The 18,088-nt window shown below is 38.2% G+C and overlaps 1 protein-coding gene across 7 annotated transcripts in view; it reads right to left on the minus strand.

Moving 5' to 3' along the window:
- Window positions 1–18,088, minus strand: part of WNK1 (WNK lysine deficient protein kinase 1) — a 106,946-nt gene that overhangs the window by 61,178 nt on the left and 27,680 nt on the right. For 5 of the 7 annotated variants that reach the window (XM_010566196.1, XM_010566198.1, XM_010566200.1 and 2 more), the window contains exons 2-4: window positions 9,007–9,179; window positions 3,896–4,116; window positions 1,669–1,826 (exon numbers count right to left, since the gene is read on the minus strand). In XM_010566196.1, coding sequence (XP_010564498.1) covers window positions 1,669–1,826; window positions 3,896–4,116; window positions 9,007–9,179 — 552 coding nt within the window. Of the gene's footprint in view, window positions 1–1,668; window positions 1,827–1,894; window positions 1,920–3,895; window positions 4,117–9,006; window positions 9,180–18,088 lie in introns of those variants that run through there. The other 2 variants (XM_010566202.1, XM_010566201.1) reach the window with 2 other exon arrangements.

Raw genomic sequence — 18,088 nt, forward strand, 5'->3', positions numbered from 1 at the left:
AAAAGACAGCTCTCTAAGACCTGGGGATTTCCAAGCCTGAGACTATCTCAAAAGCTGATTCATACCACAGCCCTGTTCCTAGCACTTTTTAAGGAATGGGCAGGGCAGTTACATCAAGTGTCTGTTCTGAGAAAAAATGCCCATCCAAATTATGCTCCTTTTGCTCTAGCCAAGACACATACATAAGCATACCAAAAGGCACCACTAAGACTGTTTTGGTAAGATACTTAAGTTTTCTTTCACTGATCCAAACAGCTTGCAGATCAGATTATGCTGTAAGCAGAGTAAAGGCTAGAGTTTACCCTTGTTTTTCCTCTATTTAGAAAATTACAGATAAGTCCACCAACATGCAAAAAAAAAAAAAAAAAGACTCTGCCTATATCTCTATAAAAACTTACTCTAACATCTGTTCAAAAAACCCAAAACGGCCATTTATCCCTTCTTTCTTCCTCGTCCTGTGCCTCTCCAATATTCCCCTTCCAACAAGGGATAGTCTTTTATTTCACCAAGCCTTCCTTCAGAATTCATTACTTCTGACATGAAGACCCTTCCTTCCACATCTGTAAGTCAATAATTATACCTGCCGTTTATAGTGTGAGACATCAGGAATAAGAGAGCATTTTATTTTTCCAAAGCTAAGCAAATTGTTTATTAAATCCTCAACTCCTCCAAGATAATATGCACAAAAAGATTAAAAGGAATTAATTTGTCTACAGATCGGAAAAAGAGGTAAGTTTTCTTTCCACCCTTTGCACATCTGCACAGGTATTCTGAGAAATCCAGTGCAAGTTTTTACTTCCCCCAGTGGCCACCTCTCTATTCTTTCTGAATGCTTAGATCACAGGGTTGAACATGTGCGGTTTGTTCTACTGCACTGGTATAGTCTTCACAACACTGTTTTAAAGATCACAAAGTAAATCTAGCCACAACCATTCTGAACATTTCTAGCACTACAGTTCTGCTTCCTACATTCAAGGTCTGTAGGTTCCACTTAGTCTAGTCAGATGGGCAAACTCAAATCTCTTGCTTGCCTTCTCAGCCTTACTTGGTTTCACTCACAATGCCTCCATCACCACCACTACACTTACCAGCACTTTTCAGGGTGGAATACCTTGCTGCCATTTATCAAGTATTTCTACTGCATAATGGTAAGAAGTGCACCTGACACACAGTAGCTAAGGGCCATCTGGAAATCAGTAAACTATTAAATTCACTCTAGGTAACAATTTATGATTTGCCTTGGCAGGCAGCTAAGCCAAAGTGCTCCGAATTTGTGACCCAGCTTCATTTCAGAGAACAAAGTTATCAGCTAATCTTCAAGACTGAAATATTTCCACCAACCCCCCAGTGGCTTAGAAAATAATCTGTTATTATTCTAATGTGTTTTGTTGCTTCGTTTTGATTTGGTTTTTTTTTTAAACCCTATGGAATACTTTCTTATATACTGAAGGAAAAGTATGAACACATGCGAAATTTTCTTTCCATTCACATATTTTACAGGCTTCTGACTGACAAGTTGAACCATCCTATACCTTTCCGCCCATACCCTAAAAACCTCTTGTCAGCTTCTCTTTTTCCACACACACTTGCACAATACCATGCTACCCAGCTGTACTCCTTTACTGCTAATAGTAGTAGCTTCAGAATCAGTAGTGGGGAGGGACTTACACTGGTCACTCGACGGTAGATCTGCGCAGCATTTTGGCACTCGGAATAAGGATACTCAGACGTAGCCATCTCTAGCATACACATCCCAAAAGCATATACATCAACGGATTCATCATATTTCTCCTCATACATCTCAGGGGCCATGAACTCTGGGGTACCTTAAATTAAAAGAACGATTCAGACTCTAAATGTCTCAAAGCGAGCAGAGGCTGCTGGCGTTACTCACCGCAGGAGGAAGCAGATGGGCAGACCTGTGAGACAAGAGAAAGTGGAGGCAAAAAGAAGAGGGAGGAAACCCTTAGTCACTCTGTTGCATCAACATATTTCGTGAGTCTTCCATTGCAAGGCCTTATGGAGTAAGAATGGCATGAAAGGACAGATGCAATTCCTGGTTTATGCGTGTTAGTTAATATAAGTATCAAAACAGACTGGATCAGGCTGGAGTCAAACGGAGGGAAGGGTATAAGAAGAGGGGAAAACTGTAGACTAGCCATAGGCTACAAACCAAATACTAAGGAGAGTTAAGACACTTACCTTTTCTCCCTGTAAGAAAGGAGGCACATTAAAACTTGTTTCAAAAATTACCTGACTGCCCTCTGCTGCAAAAGAGGTAGTACTGGTAAGAGCCCACAGCTAGTCTCTGACCTGGTGCTCTCTGTCTACTTTTTGAAGTAGAATGGTTCGGGAAAGGCCTTGCAATGAAAAACTCTGTTGTTACAAATATAAATCTTCATGAAAAAAGGATAAAAAGTAATTTTCTGCAAAGGCCACTCACCAGAGCCCTTTTCTTCATATACTTACCTTCCCACCTGCAGTATATTTATAGGCCTACTGCAGATACAGGCATTAGTGAGGGACATCCTACAGTCAAAAATACTCAGAAATACAGAGAGATTGAGTTACAGGCATAGAGTGTGAGATTCAACAAGTCCCATTTAAATAGTGTGCAGAAAATTATTGCCCAGTGAAGCATCACGGTGTCCCCTCTGTAAGCCAAGGGACTGCACTGTATGATCAGATTTACTTTAAGCCAGAGATGCAAGTTTGCTTTTTGTAAATTTAAGCACAGAATTATTTCCTGCAGACACCAGATTCGAGACAGTTTACAGATCGTTCTATAGCCACATTGCTTGTTTTCACCACACTAAACCAAAACAAGAGAATGTGATTGCAGTCGTTTATCCAAAGGTTAACCGTTAACAGATAGCTAGATATGAAGTGATCATTTTCCAATGATAAATTTGAGGATAAGACTTAAGAAAATAATGCTTATGAAATGCTTTAAGAAAATAATTTCTTTTTGACATTGTATACTTTTCTTTCCTATTAATACTTTGACCTGGTTAAGAAGCAGGAAATATTTCAGCGACAGCTTGCAAGACAGTTTACAGGTATACACCATTGATCCCATCTAGGAATGTAGTATAGGACTGTTGAGTAATACTGCATTTTAGCAAGCTCTAAATACTGAGAGTGAGAGCAACTTCATTCCCTGCAGCCTATTTACCCAACTGTAAAAACAGAGCTGATAAAACCAGTTCTTTCACAAATTCACAAGAAAGACTATACTAGTTCCATCAAATCAATTTCTGAAAAAGGTTATTAGTGGATACACAAGAACAGAGCCAATATAAGGCAATACTGCCCCAATGTATCCTCCTAACTTACACAAATCCACATTCTATAGACTCCCCAAGTAAGGCATTATTTCACAGTCTGACTGTGACATAATATAAATATATTGACTTTCTTTGATATACCTTAGTTTCTGATTACTCACAAAGTATAAGAGATTTAATATTAACCCCTGGTGACAATCAAAAAAAATTGGCTGTATAATTAATGCTACACTAAATATTAAAATGTTGTTTGGTCACCAAAATGTACTTGTACAGTTCGTGAAGAAGCATCATATTAAAGCTGAGATTTATATGTAGTCAAGAGTGGTTTTATCAACAATGTTGCACTAAACTGTTGGGCAGGGCAATGAATCTATATTCCAAAATGCTTAATGATAATATACAGGTATCAAAAGCACAACCAAAATTTCAACATGTAATCTCATCAGGAACACAGAATGACCTCAACAGCCAAGAAAGAAAGCTGACGCATTTTCAGGCTTTGACAATGTACCTTTGAAACCATATTTTTAAGGAAAGCTCTTAAAAGACTCAAGTTTCCGAATAGGTAGACTGGCTCACCAGTCTCCAAAACAGGAGAGGCTTACCTATCACACTTTTGGCAAAAGAAGCTCTTTTCAGGGTTGCCAGACCAAGGTCTCCAATCTTGACTGATCCAGTGGGGCCAGTAATGAAGATGTTGTCACATTTTAAGTCTCTGTGAATAATGGGAGGAGTGCGCGTGTGTAGAAATTGTAAGCCTTTCAGTATCTGACGGCACCAGCTTCGTAGTACTTTAATTTTCATCACTTTAAATCTTTTCAAATACCTAATGAAAAAAGTAACAGTAGGTTAAACAGGTTCTGCTAACAAGTAGTAGATTATGCTGTATCATTTGCTGTTCTGAAGTTAAAAAAAAAAACAACAAACAGTAATTAGAGATGCACAAATTTCAACTTCACCTTCTATTTTAAAAATCTACCTGGGCATTTCAAGACTTCAGAGGAGCTAAAGATAATACCCCCTCCTAAAACCTACCCCCTTTCTTCTAGCCAGGGGACGATAATGCTGAAAGATAAACATGAAATACTTGATCTATAGCTAATAATTCTTTTGCATACAAAGTCACCCTATGGTAATTACCTATGGTAATTAGAGAGTTGGCTTGCTAAGTTTCAAGAAACTGCTTCCTTGACAAAGAGTTAAAGGCTTATGCATTATAACAATTCTTTATTCATTTATGAGGGTTTTTTCTTCCCTTTTATCCTGAAACTGCTTAAACAGTTAAAACATTTTCCTTGATTAAATATAACTGGGTGGGGGGAAGGTGGGGCACTGGAGCCAAAACACTAGTAACAACCAACTAAGTACAGAGCTGTTGCAAACTGTGCAAGAGCTCTGAAGTTGTTATACCTTAGTTATCACTATTAGTCCAAGCACTCTGGTCAAGGTTTCCAGGTTACACTTCAAGTCTCCTTCAAATTTACTTGTTGAGTTCTCAAGCAAATTAAGAAATTCTTAAAGACCACTTCCTTGGTGCAGGACAGGGTTTGATCACCTAAACCTGACTGGCACTACTCACTACTTCAGAACTATGGATAGATACGGACAGGGCTGGGAAATCTTTAAAAAGGCTCTGCTAAATAATTGACAAGGAAGAGTTCATACATGAAGTCAGTATCCCTTTGCAGGTAGAATGTGACCCAATCTTAATTGTTCTAACATTGCTGCTTTTTAAAATCTCATGTCAGAAGAGTCAAATTTCATACCAAAAATACTCTCTAATGCTTGTGGCCTAAGACTATGGTGGTCTTCTACTCCTTAACTTCAACAGATTAGAGATGCCACAAAGTGAATAACTTATGACAGTATTCAAGTGCTTTCCAGCAGTGTATTCTCACAACCTCTCTTTGGGTAAAACAATTTGAAGTGAACAGTTGTTGTTTTCTTCCTTTTGAAAAAGCATGGGCTGAAATACATTTAGAGAAAGGAACTAGCATGCTGTGTAGAGCAAGGACTTTATTCTTATTCAACTAATGTTACTCAGTTAAAGTCTCAGATAAAGACCAGTTTCACACTACTGCAATACTGGTAGTAAATTCTACGACCAGCACGGAGTCTAGCAACTAAAATAATAAAATAAAACCAAGTCTTGTTCAATTACTCCGTGGTAGTATTCAGTCTCTTCTGCATATCCACTTAATCAGGAGAAAGAGTCTTGATGAAATCACTTGAATCAATGCCAACATAAAAATGCAGTATATTAATCCCTTTAATTTCTGCAGCTCAAAAGAAGATCTGGAAAAATCAAGTTGCTAGCAATAATCCTGCTGTGAAAACAGATCTGTAAAAGCAATCAGGACCCAGTTCCAGAAGGAAATCAAGTCTCAAAACAAAATGTAAAGACAGGCAGTGAAAAAGCCAAGCCAACAAAGGAGACAAACCGAAGGAGGTTCTGAATCACATCAGCTACCACTTGAATTCTTGCTATTGACACAACCCTCATTCATCTCTCTTGAGCCTGTTCCAAAGATCACATGGTAGGGGCACTTCAGTTCAGCATCTGGAATCCCTAATTACATTCTTGGTTTCAAATATGCTAGTCTACTGCCAGCTTCTCACTGTTAAAGGACCTGGGTCCAACCATCACCCAGCATCCTGCAGCGTTGCTGTCGTTTTTCCCGTAACACTGTCATGAACTAAGTCACATAGCACTTAAGGCAGAAACCATTTTAAAATGGAAGCATATATAAATACATAAAAATACACAGATAACCCTACTAGCTAGTATGTTTTCAATTTTCCTTGTATCATAGGATAACTCAGGCTTGAAGAGACCTCAGGAGGTTTCTAGTCTAAGTTTCTGCTCAAGGTAGGGTCAGCCATGAAGTCAGACATGGTTACTCTGGGCTGTATCCAGCCAGGCTTTTAGTATCTCCAAGGATGGAGCCTGCACAACATCTTGGGGCAACCTGCTCCACTGCCTGACTATCACTGCTGAAATAGCTTCTTCTTACATCAGTCAGAACCTCTTTGGTTTCAATTTATGCCTGTTGTCTCTAACTCTCCCACCATACACCACTGCAAAGAGCCTGACTGACTCCCTCATATGCCCTGGAAGGCTGCTGTTAGGTCTCCACCAAAGATCCTCTTCTTCAGGATGACCAAGTCCAGTTCCCTCAGCCCCTCCTCACAGAGCAGGTAACTCCAGCACCTGACCATCTTGGTGGCCCTCCACTGAACTTGTTCCTGCTTAAATCAACATCGTTCTTATCTATTTTACAGGGTAGTAGTCAATTTTAAAAAAGACATATATTTGACCTTTGCACACAAGGCTATCTTAACAGTTAGCTTCAATGAACAGAGAGAAACAGGAACTAGAGTTTGGCTTTCTGTCTCAAGGTTGGGTTTGTTGTTTGGTTTTTTTAAGCAGGAAGGCTGCTGACCTATAGCATCTCAGCTCGAGGAGTTATAGAAACCCTGCTAAGTTAGCAGAGGTAGTTATGAAGGTATGTGTCTTACCAGATAGCTGACACATTCATTTAAAGTGGATCAGGAACACACACTATAACAGCCTTAGACAAAACTAGTGGCTGAGACCTAGGTCAGATTAAAAATTGCTGTCTTCATTAATAGTATAATTAAGATTTAAAATAGACAACTTCATTTTTTTGTTCCAATATTTTAATTCCATGATAGCATACAATATCAGAAAGCAGTTTAATTCTTTACAACAATTGAGTTGTAAAACTTTTCCATTGGTGTGCAGAAGTTCAGGGACTTTTCTTTGTGCAAAATTAGCAATTTGCCTAGACAGCATTTGAAAAGAATGAGTCCACAATATTTCAACATTATTTTTGTGTTCATATATATCTAAATGTATAAAAATATGAAAAAACATGAGGAAGAACTTTAAGATATCACCACACTTTTCTTCTGTTCACTTTTTTTACATCAAGTGACAACAATGTCTATGTCCCAAGTCTCAAAACAAGGAAGGTAACACTTGCATTAAATGGAGATAATGTAAACATACTGAAAAAAGATATGGAAGTAATAGTCAGCCAAATATCATAAGCAAACACAAGTGTGCAGTCTAAATCTAGGAATATGACACAGGCACATGAACTATTTCATGATATTAAATTTGGCACATCAGAAATTTCCCATAGAGTTTACCTGTCAAGTCTCAAGTGAAGCAGGTAAGAATAAACTACATCACAATTATAACACAATCTATACAATAGTGGGGAAAAAAACCTACACAGAAGTCTACAGTTTAAAAGATTTTAAATTAAAGAGCCTATTAGTTCTTTCTGGATAAAATAAAAAGACCTTCATACTTCAGCGTACAAAATAATCCTGTAGCCAGCAAATCTGGGGTATTTCTCCTACCAACACACTATTTTATAGTTGTCTATTATTACTTTATTATCTTGCTTATGCCACCACATAACAAGCCAATCCAAATATTAAAATTTGGGGGGGGGCATAAGAAAGGGAGAAAGAAGTTAAATCTAACACTACATACTCTAGCATAAAATTAGGTAACTTTATTTAAAGGTATCTGTAAAGAGCTGTAAAACCTTTACTTTAATACTGCTCTTAAAAGAGAACATGAAACAACAGATCTATTATTTTATCTGAAATACCTTAAACAACCTCAGAAAAGTCTTTCCTAGACATACGGCTAAAACAGTACCTTTAGCCCTCCGGTACTATTTCAAGAGACAAACATTTCCCAGTAATTGCAGTCCAGACTCCAAAAGAGCCATTTTTTCCTTCTTTAAGTATGTCCATTTGTGGCTATCAATAAGCATCGTAAAAACAGAGGACGTTCACAGGCTATTTAACCAAATAGATTGCAAATTGTTTCCAGCTCCTACAGCCTGCTTACACATTTAGGATTTGAATGACTCTCCAAGACTTAAATGGGCACTGAATTAAGACAAGGACCCACAATCCCTGAATTTCAAAGGCTGGCAGTTCTATTTCCAGTAGATTAACGGCGACTGGATGCTCAGGAACAGGCTCACAGCTCTGCAAGTTTCTACTGTGCAAGGCAAAGCCGTGATTTCAGTGTAACTCCCCGCAGGCTCCGCACACCACTAGAGGGCCCTCGCAGCAGTCTGATCTGCCGGTGTCTACTTTTAACTCTGGCTTAAAAAATAGACCTCGTTTCACTCAACTACTTCACAAGTTGAAATTGCAGGCATCTGCATACTTTCAGATTTTTGTTAGGTACTACTTTGTGAAGTTTCAGCTAAACAAGTAGGTGGTAGAGGTTTTTTTTATTTTTACATATTATTTGTGCTGTAGTAACGCCCAAAACCTGCTACAAGAGGTGAATTCATTTGTGCTTTGAACTTCGCAAACCAGCTCATGCTAAATGGAAAGCAGCTGGAGAGGAAAATGAAAAATTCTGAAAGGTGAAAATAGAGCATTGTCTTCCTGAGCCCTGAAAATCTGAAAGTTTTATGCATGTGCTTACTAGGACATCACAAGGAAGAATCTGACAACCTTGCTAACTTAAAGGATGTTCTACCATGCCTACCCTGCAGTGCTAGTAAGACTCCTCTTAAACAAGAATTTCCCTACAGAAGGTTAGCCCTCAGCAAAAGGGCTCTGTTCTTATCTATTCTGAAATATGATCTATTTCTAGTCCTCTGATTTTGTGTTAATGATTCTTATATGCTTTGACATGCCTTAATTTACTTACGTTTTCAATGTTCCAGATGTCATGAGTTCCGTCACAAGAACAATACACTTTTTTCCTTTGACTGTAGACTCCCAGGAATCATAGAACCTGACAATATTGGGATGCTGAAGTCCTTTCAGCATCCCAGCTTCCTCTTTAAATCTTTGTCGCTCTGACTTGGACAGCTTCCGATCCTAATAAAAAAGAAAAGGTACATCAGAACGCTTTGCTTTATTTCTTACTCAGAGAAGCAGCAACTTGAAAAACAGTTGGGTACAGTCAGTGAACAAGTAAGAATCATCAGCCTGAAACACCATTTGGTTTGCAATTACCCTTAAATACTCTATTTAGAAGACATTCTATTACAGTCTTTTTTATCATATATTTTTCCTTACAATCTGATTGCTCTCAGAGGTAAAAATTTTAAGTCTGTAGATTATCTCCTCTTCCTGTTTCCTCCTCCCCTTCTCTAATAAATTTAGTCATTGCCTGACCTGAGGTGGAAGGGAGACATAATGTCTTCAAATATTCAAGTGTTTAAGAGTAGACAAAATTGGATCATTTAAAGCATCTCTCATGTTGTACATAAAAATCTTTAGTTATTCCTATGTGTATAACATCCAGACCACTGGTAACAGATGGGATTAACCCTTTGTATAGGGGTAGAGCATCAAACCTCTCTAACATATAGTATGTACTTGTAACTGTAGAACAAGTCAGTGAGTTGGATTTTCTTTGATTAAAAGCATGACCTCATGATTGAGCAAGTTTCCTGTAATCTAGCATCAAGGAAAATAAAAACATAACTCACACTAGAGACAGCAAGCTTTTGGCCAGAAACAGATCACGAAAAAGCATTCTTGGACAATACTGTTGTATTATCTACCAACAACTGGCTATCAGACATCGTCAAGACTCTGAGCAACTATTACCAGAATAAGCTGCACATCTCAAGAGAAAACAGCCTCTTTGTGCCATTCAGTGTTCTCAGCTTACCAATGCATTACCAATGCACTGGTACACAAGTCAGATTGATCAACTGACATAAATTGGATCCATATGCAATTTGTATTTAGAAAAAAAAATTCAGGATATAATACTTAAAGCCTGACATTTATTTAGGAATAACCAGTGACCTCTTTGTGAAATCTGAATAATAATTTTAAGTCACTTCATTTCGTATTTCCTTTTCAATTAAAAGGAGGTAGTAAAAACACGCAGGGTTTACTTATACTGCTCACAACCTCCCTACTGTCCTCCAGGCAGTAATTCCTCTTCATTTGTTTACAGGTAATGTGTTTTCTCAACACCATTCAGCCATGCTGGTATCTAAACCACCCTATATTCACTTACATCATTAAACCTTTCTAAGAGGTTCACAGAGTATCTTTGGGCATGGACAAACTTCATTTCCAGATGAAGCTCCAATTATCAGAAGTGTAAAAGTCTTCCAGGTGAAAGTTTGAAAACGGGTTTGAAATTACCTCAGGGATCACTATATTACCAGTGCCTACGAATGTCAATCACACACATACTTTTACAGTTCTTAGGAAGATACTAAATTCTCAATCCTCGCAAATTTAGTCTATAGACATCAAAAGCATTCAACCCTGCAGCTATTTCACTCTGCAGAAATTAGCACTACCACCTCTTCTCGCTCCTTCATAAGCATACTTGCACAAACAAAATTCAATATAACATGTCTGCAGAAACACTCTGCAAACATTAAGTATTCATGTCTCTTTAGGTGTTTTGGTTTTTTTTTAATATGGAAGTCATACTTCCATTTGAGCTGTCTTACCCATCTAATCGCTTTCTTTCCATTACAATAAAGATGGCAGCACAAGTTCTGTTCAAAACCAGTTAATCTTGACTGCTACAAACAGCTGTGATGCAGAACAGCAGTGAGCTGCAATAGGTACATCAGTCAACAGACCATACATACATGCTTCTAAGAAACACTCAATGCTTCAAGCAATAGAAAAAAATCACAATAATATAATCATTCTTAGAGTAAAATAAAGCAGAGTCTTCTCAGCCTCTGCATTTGATCCATACAATACACATTTTAAAACTAGTGTATAGCTGTAAATCCAATTATTATATATGGTCGTTATAAAAACAAGGCTGCAACAACTACTTTTATACCACTTTTAAATTTAGCTACGTAATATAAACACCTACATTCATTTTTGTCCAAAACCTAGATTTTAGCTACACATTTGGATTAAATTCCCTTTATTTTGTGCATTCTAACAAGTTATCCACCACAAACATTACTAGCCAGTTTTAGACTATACTTGACATTAAGGTCTCATCTTAATCTGTGTAAACCTAATCTCCCTTAAGGGCCTTACTCTGTTTTCCCTACCACTGTACTACTAGCCCCAAATAGAAACTAACAAGTGCTAATCACTCTTATCAATGAACAGACTCTTAACGGCCATGCATGCGTATTTTGACTCATTTCTCTTTCTGGTCACATCAATGGTAGCATGGTGTTCCTGCAAACATATCTGTGACGTTTAAAACAGACACTCAACACTTCAATGCTGGCGTTAAAAAAAAACAAAACAAAACACCAAGACAGTGACAATATACTAAGTAATTCAACACTTCTTTGAAAGTCACAGTGCCCTAATGATCTGGGACAAGTTTGGACACAAACACAGGCCAACAAATTTCACCCAGAGAAGACAGCTACGTTTTTGCAACCAAGGAAACATCGCACCCTTCAGTAGCATACTGCAGCAGCAAAAGTGAACATTAAACAGAGCTGTAAGATAAAGACAAGAGAGGCCACTTGTTTCGTAAGACTAGTGATGCATGCTACCTTTAACTACCTTCATTTTCTTGGATACACAACCCATACACTCATCTGTAAGTTTTTTTTATATTCTTTCCCTAAAAGAACACTAATGCTAGGTAACAGAAAAAGGTGAATATAATTTAAAAAAAAAAACTACAACCCTACCATTTAGGAAAATATTAGATCTCATGTACAATTATACCAAGAAAGTGAATCTGTACACACAATGACTGGTTATACTTGTACAAACTACATTCTAATGCAACATGCAAAGAGTTAGCCTACAAGGTAACATGTGATTTAAAACTGACAAGTACACTTTCAAAACTTGAGTATTCCATACACCAGAACCTTAAAACATGTTAGACAGTAAGATCTCCCAGACTGCATAGAGATGAACTAAAACAAAGCCCATCCCAAATAATATATTTTGGCATCCTTTGAGCTGTTAGTATGGGCAAATGTGACAACTTCATGCTCTTTCTTGTACAAAGATGCAATTTAAGCAGCTGCAGCTACTACAATATTGAGATAAGCAAGAAAATAGAGCACCCTATGTAATTTGGGAGACTGAGAAATGGTGCTACCAGCCACATTAGGTATGAATACTTGGGGAAAGGCAGGGGAATGAGAACATCTTCATAACACATGAAATCCACACAAAAAGTTGCTGTACAGCAGAGCTGTAGCAGAGAGAAAGAAGTCATCATCACTTCATGAGAATTTATAAGAGCATTTTTCAAGAATTTGGGAAGGGGGCAGCTTTCAAAATCCTCAGTTATAAGTATATACCCCAAGAGACTCAAAACCCCAGATGTGTCTTCCCAACAAGGCAGCTACTTGGGGCAATACCGAGATTCCACAGTGGCCTTTGAGCAGGAGTCTGCAGGAATGTAAGACCCTCAGGCTCCACCTCCACCGCTAAAGAGGTAGCAAAGAGTTTGTGGCCTATCATTCAAAAGATGCACTCCATTTGATTAAATTATCTCGAGGGTGAATCAAATAAGCAGATCTATCCCCTGCAGCCTTTTTCCTGTAACTCACAGTCTAAATAGGTATATAGATGGATCATTTCAGCATTTATTTGCTGTTTGCATCTGGAAGCAAAAATAGAGATTTTGTAACTTAACATTCCAGTATCACAAAGTATAAGATTGGTTAAACAAGTTTAATGTTTTCTTTGATTTTTATTTTATATTTTTAAATCAAACAGCCAGAAACTAAACAAAATAGAAAGACACATAAGATGCTTTTTTGTAAACCTGGAAAACTTGAACAATTTTATAAAGAAGCCACCACTTTAACAGCAGTTAATAATATACGGCTTGATATTCTATCCTTCAAAGACCAATTTGTTTTGGAATTCCTACTAATAAAATTAAAAAATGGACACCCTGTCTCCTCCCCCAGTCTTTTTTTTACCATAATGAAGCAACCTTAGGCAGACAAGACAGAGTCCTAAGTCTAGAAGTTTGCAAATCACATTCTTGTATCTCAGTTAGCAGCACATGCTGAGCAGATACAGCCCAAATATTTGAAAATATACAAAGCTGTTAAACTGTAGGAGAGCTTGCTTCCTAAAATGGATTTAACTATCCTATAAAATGGCCAGCATTGTTCTTCCTGAACTGATAGCTTCCCTAGAGGACTTAAGTGTCACATCCCAATCACTGGGCTGCCCGTCGAACAAACTGAAACAGATGCATCAAGCCCACTCCGTTCATTTCATTCATTCCTTTCCACCTACACTAAATTGTTTTGACAAGCCAGGACAAACAGCAAGGCCTTCCAGCACGTGACCCGCAGTTCTGCAGTGCCAGGGGCCTGAACAGAGACAGGCAGCAAGTGAAACAATTGTTCAGCTCAGAGAACAATTCAATAAGCTTTTCTTGGTCGTTTCCATTTATCCGTGTACTTCCCCTCCGATTTCTTTTGGTCAGGAAAGACCTATCGGAGGTGTTTACATTATTCAATGTAAAACAGGGATCCTGGTCATTCATGATAAACCAGGTAGAGGCTTACTCTTTCACTAATGGAGTTCATTTACAGGAGTATGAATTACACACAGAACTGTTACAACCCTCTTTCAATCCCTGTACCTAGGTGCCTTATATAAATGCAAAGAAACCCATCCCAAAACCAAAACAACCCCCCACCCCCAAGATTAGCTATTATACCAAGCCACAAAAAACAAAGCTCATCAGCAAAAAATGCCTATATTCCTTTGGTGATTTTTTTCAGCCAAGGCTTAATATCTATTCAGCAGCCTTAATGAGGAAAGAAAATACATTTCTGGCACCTAAAATAATCTTAAATTTCAACTAGGTTGCTCATATAGCCATTGAGTCTACTGAGTAATTTCTCATACATTTTTCTTTCTAACTTCCCACAGTCCTTCTGAGTTCTGTCCTATTAACGTCGTGACAAGAAATCACACATCTGCAAAGCACATCACGCTACCACAAGCAGTTGCAGAGCCTGGTTCAGACACCTGAAGCAGGAGAGATGCCTTAGCAAAGCATCATACTCTGCTCAGGCCATTTGAGTCTGCTCTTCATTCAGACCGAGCTCAATTAAGGGTCTCGCCGCCTCTGTCCATTTTTACTAACCAATACCAAATGGCCTGAGCTACATTCTAGGAAAACTCAGCTGGCATTAAATGGACACAGTTATGCAGAAGAGACACACTGCACTTCACTCTCAAACACATGCTACAGGATACCAAGCAAGTGGATAACAAGAGAAATAGCCTACACTGAAGGAACTAGATCTGCTAACCCATGCCATACATCCTCAAAGGTGATTTTCTGTTTCTTAATATCAAGTATAATTAACATAGCCAAAGTGCCAGGGAACCTTTATACACAACCAAACAAACCCAACTCAGAAATCTTCCCACAGTCTCCATCTTCTACAAATAAGCAGACTCACAGGTGATAGAGGTCAACTTTAAACTGGATCATTTTACACACACACACAAAAAAAAAAAAAAGAGCTCAATGCATGAGCTGTTACACAACTCAGAGAGCTGTTACCTCTTCCACAAAATTAGGAAGATAACCAGTAAAGAGGAAACAGAGAAAGACTGGACATTTTACATACTACAGACAGGTTTACTAGATTTCTGCATATCCTACCACTAGATCCATAAATTCTACATAGCTATATTGCACGGATAGTTAGTGGGTCATTGTTTGGTTTTTTTGAACTACACTAGAGCAACATTATGTAGCTTTTATCCAAAGAAATGCACTAGAAAGCACACTAGAAAAACTAGTAGCAATGAACTGTCTTCAAGTGGTGTGATCTGAAAATGTACAGCCATGACAAGACTTCAAAGTGCTGTTGAATTATAGACAGTCTGAATCACAACCAAAGTAAATTATCTATCTGTGCTGAGGTTACACCAAGCAGCATTTCATCAAGCTTTCCAAATGTCTGAAAATTTGAGGGGAAGACACTGCTGCTCCCAGCCTATTATTCAGAGGAAGAAGTAGTATACAGAAGAGACAAATGTTCTTCTGTGTGCATTTCTGCAGCATATGAGAAAGGCTTTGCAAGCCTTTTAGGCAAGGTTAATGAGGGGTCATCAGAGGAGAAGCTAGCAAGACTGCGCTCTGATATTCAACACTGTTAATGGAACTGAGGCTTTGTGGGCTGCAGTGTTCTCATCCTGAAAAAATTTAGCAGTTAAGAGGAAAAAAGAGCACAGTGACCATTGAGCTAGATTAACAAAATACCGACAAAGAATCCACTGAACTTAAAAATCATCCAGCATTACACAGTTGGCACCTAGAAATGCAAGTCTGAGTGCATAAGAACTGCATCTATCCATGTCAACACATAAACCACTTCAGACTTCCCAGTGTTAAACACTAGACAGAGTAAAAAGGAAGGGAGGGGGAAGAGACTGTTCAAAATGCATCCCTGTATAGCAACAAATATGAAAATTGGTCAAGGATCTGCACAGATCCTTCCACCAGTATACCTTTCTACAAACCACTGAACGCAAAAAACTGATTAAATGGAGCTGAACAGCTGCGGTTCCAGAAGTATGCATCCAGGCTAAACAACCCAGTTCCCTCAGCAACTCCTCATAAGACTTGTTCTCTAGATCCTTCACCAGCTTTGTTGCTCTTCTTTGGACACACTCCAGCACCTCAATGTCTTTCTTGTTGTGAGGGGTCCCAAACTTTTCAGCCCCTTTCCTCCTCATCTTAGTTTGAAGATGGAAGACAAAGTTCCTGAGGATGGGTAACGGAATGAAACACAATGCCAAGTTAAAACCTACTTACTGAAACCACAATTTCACATTGCTGCTTGGCAAGTGTCCACAAGAAGAATCAATTTTATATAAGCTACAGACAGTCTTCATGGAGTATGCAAACAACCTTGAAACAGATAACACTAAAGTATACATATCTAACACAATGGAAAAGACTACGCTTAAAACAGTTATCTATTATACTTTTTAAAGTTCCTGATTCAGGGTGCGTATTTTTTTGTGGGCTTCCTCTTACACAAGATATTAAAAATGCTTTAATTTTCAGGAAAGTACAGAAGTAGTCAGCTTAAGTGAAAAGTTGAGGGATTACTCACATTAGTCGTACAGTTTCACAGTGAAAAGCATCTACCTGTACATTCTCTTCTGTATTTTCATTTCTGGCATTTCAATGCACAACAATAGTAGCATAGCACAAAATTCATCAGAAGATGCAGTTAGGCTGTTAAAAACACACCAAAAAATTGCTTCTTGTCCTTTCTCTTACTCCTATTACTTCTCCTTCTCTATTGATATAGATAAGTGATACAGCAAACATATGCAAGTTTATTGCTGCTGCTCGAAGGTTAGAATAAAGAAACAAATTACACATATCTTGACAAAGATGATATTTGGGTAAACTGATGGCAGGAGGAAGAACAGGAGGCAAATGAAACTCTCAATGATTAGACGGAAGGGGAACAGACAGAAGCCTTCATCAGTCAGGATTTTGTCTGAATAAGTCAATTATACATATCCTGAAACAATCGATACTCAAGTAAGCTTCAGAAAATAAGAAATACAACTTTGTCTTAACAATGAAGGGGGAGTATCTGCAACTAAACCCGCTTTATGTGACTGAAGGATACTAGCACCGCTCCCCATTTTATCCTGCGATTGTTTTGTCACTTTTGATGAAGCTATGATTCATCACCACAGGGGAAGGGGGGAGAACACAACCAATAATTATATTCCTCTGGTCACTTCCCACTTTTAAATATGCAGTAGCACCTGTGCCAGCAGTAGTAGTAGCAGCATCTAAGACACCTGGTGGCAGCAATGTCATAGACTTAACTTATACTTGAAGAGACACCCTCAGTGAGAGTCTCCTGATTAACAGAAAAGGCATCAGAACCGAAGTTTGTGCTTGCTTGCACCTTCTAGCATCATTAAACACAACTGACCTGTAACTAGTTACAATTACACAGTCCTTTCAGGTCTTCAGCTAGAAAAAAGAAAGTTGGCTAAATCCTGAAGTTTCCAGTATTCCATAATTCACAAGATCATTCAGAACAAGCCTACTGCTAATATTGTTATTGCTTACAGGAAGCAGGCAGTAAGGAATAACTAGAACACACAAAACCAAAGATGCTTTAAAAAAAAAAAAAAAAGGAAGTTGGGAACACTGAATCAGAGATGAGCTCACTAACTTGGTGAGATACAAAGCCATTCTGCCTCACTTCCTCACACTGAAGAAATGGCAGAAGTGGGATCTAAAGTGTAAGGGGCATGCAAATACAATGTGCATCATGAACACAACAGCAGAAAAACACTTTTGTTTCTCTGCAGGACAACAGTAGATCAAGATGTTTCTTCTTTATGTAAGGTAACAAGAAATCTTAAAGTACAACTCCCAATAACAAAGTTTATCTTTTGTCACAGTAGCACTGCGGGAATTTTTATTTTCAGCAATGCCAAAGATGAGTACACTGCTATACTAATGCACTTCAATACCCTGCACAATACTAGATAGAAGGCTCATGCCCAGTACTTACCAGAGACAGACAGATGCAAGCATGCTGCTTAAAGACTGGGGCAGCCAGCTATACCTCAAGTCCCTCTTGAAAAGACAATGAAAGAGAAGAGAACCTATACAACTCAAAAAGGGCTAAAAAAGTCTGTCTGGTGACAGGCTTCCAAAGAATTCAGCCAGTATAGATTTTTAGTTTTTTCACTTAAATTTTAAGAAGCAGGAATATGACATACCTGGCAGTAAAGCACCTCACTTTTCCCATGAAAATCAAACATCAGCA

This window comes from Haliaeetus leucocephalus, unplaced genomic scaffold (genome assembly GCF_000737465.1).
Source record: "Haliaeetus leucocephalus isolate CR32 unplaced genomic scaffold, Haliaeetus_leucocephalus-4.0 Scaffold206, whole genome shotgun sequence".
Lineage (NCBI taxonomy): Eukaryota > Metazoa > Chordata > Aves > Accipitriformes > Accipitridae > Haliaeetus > Haliaeetus leucocephalus.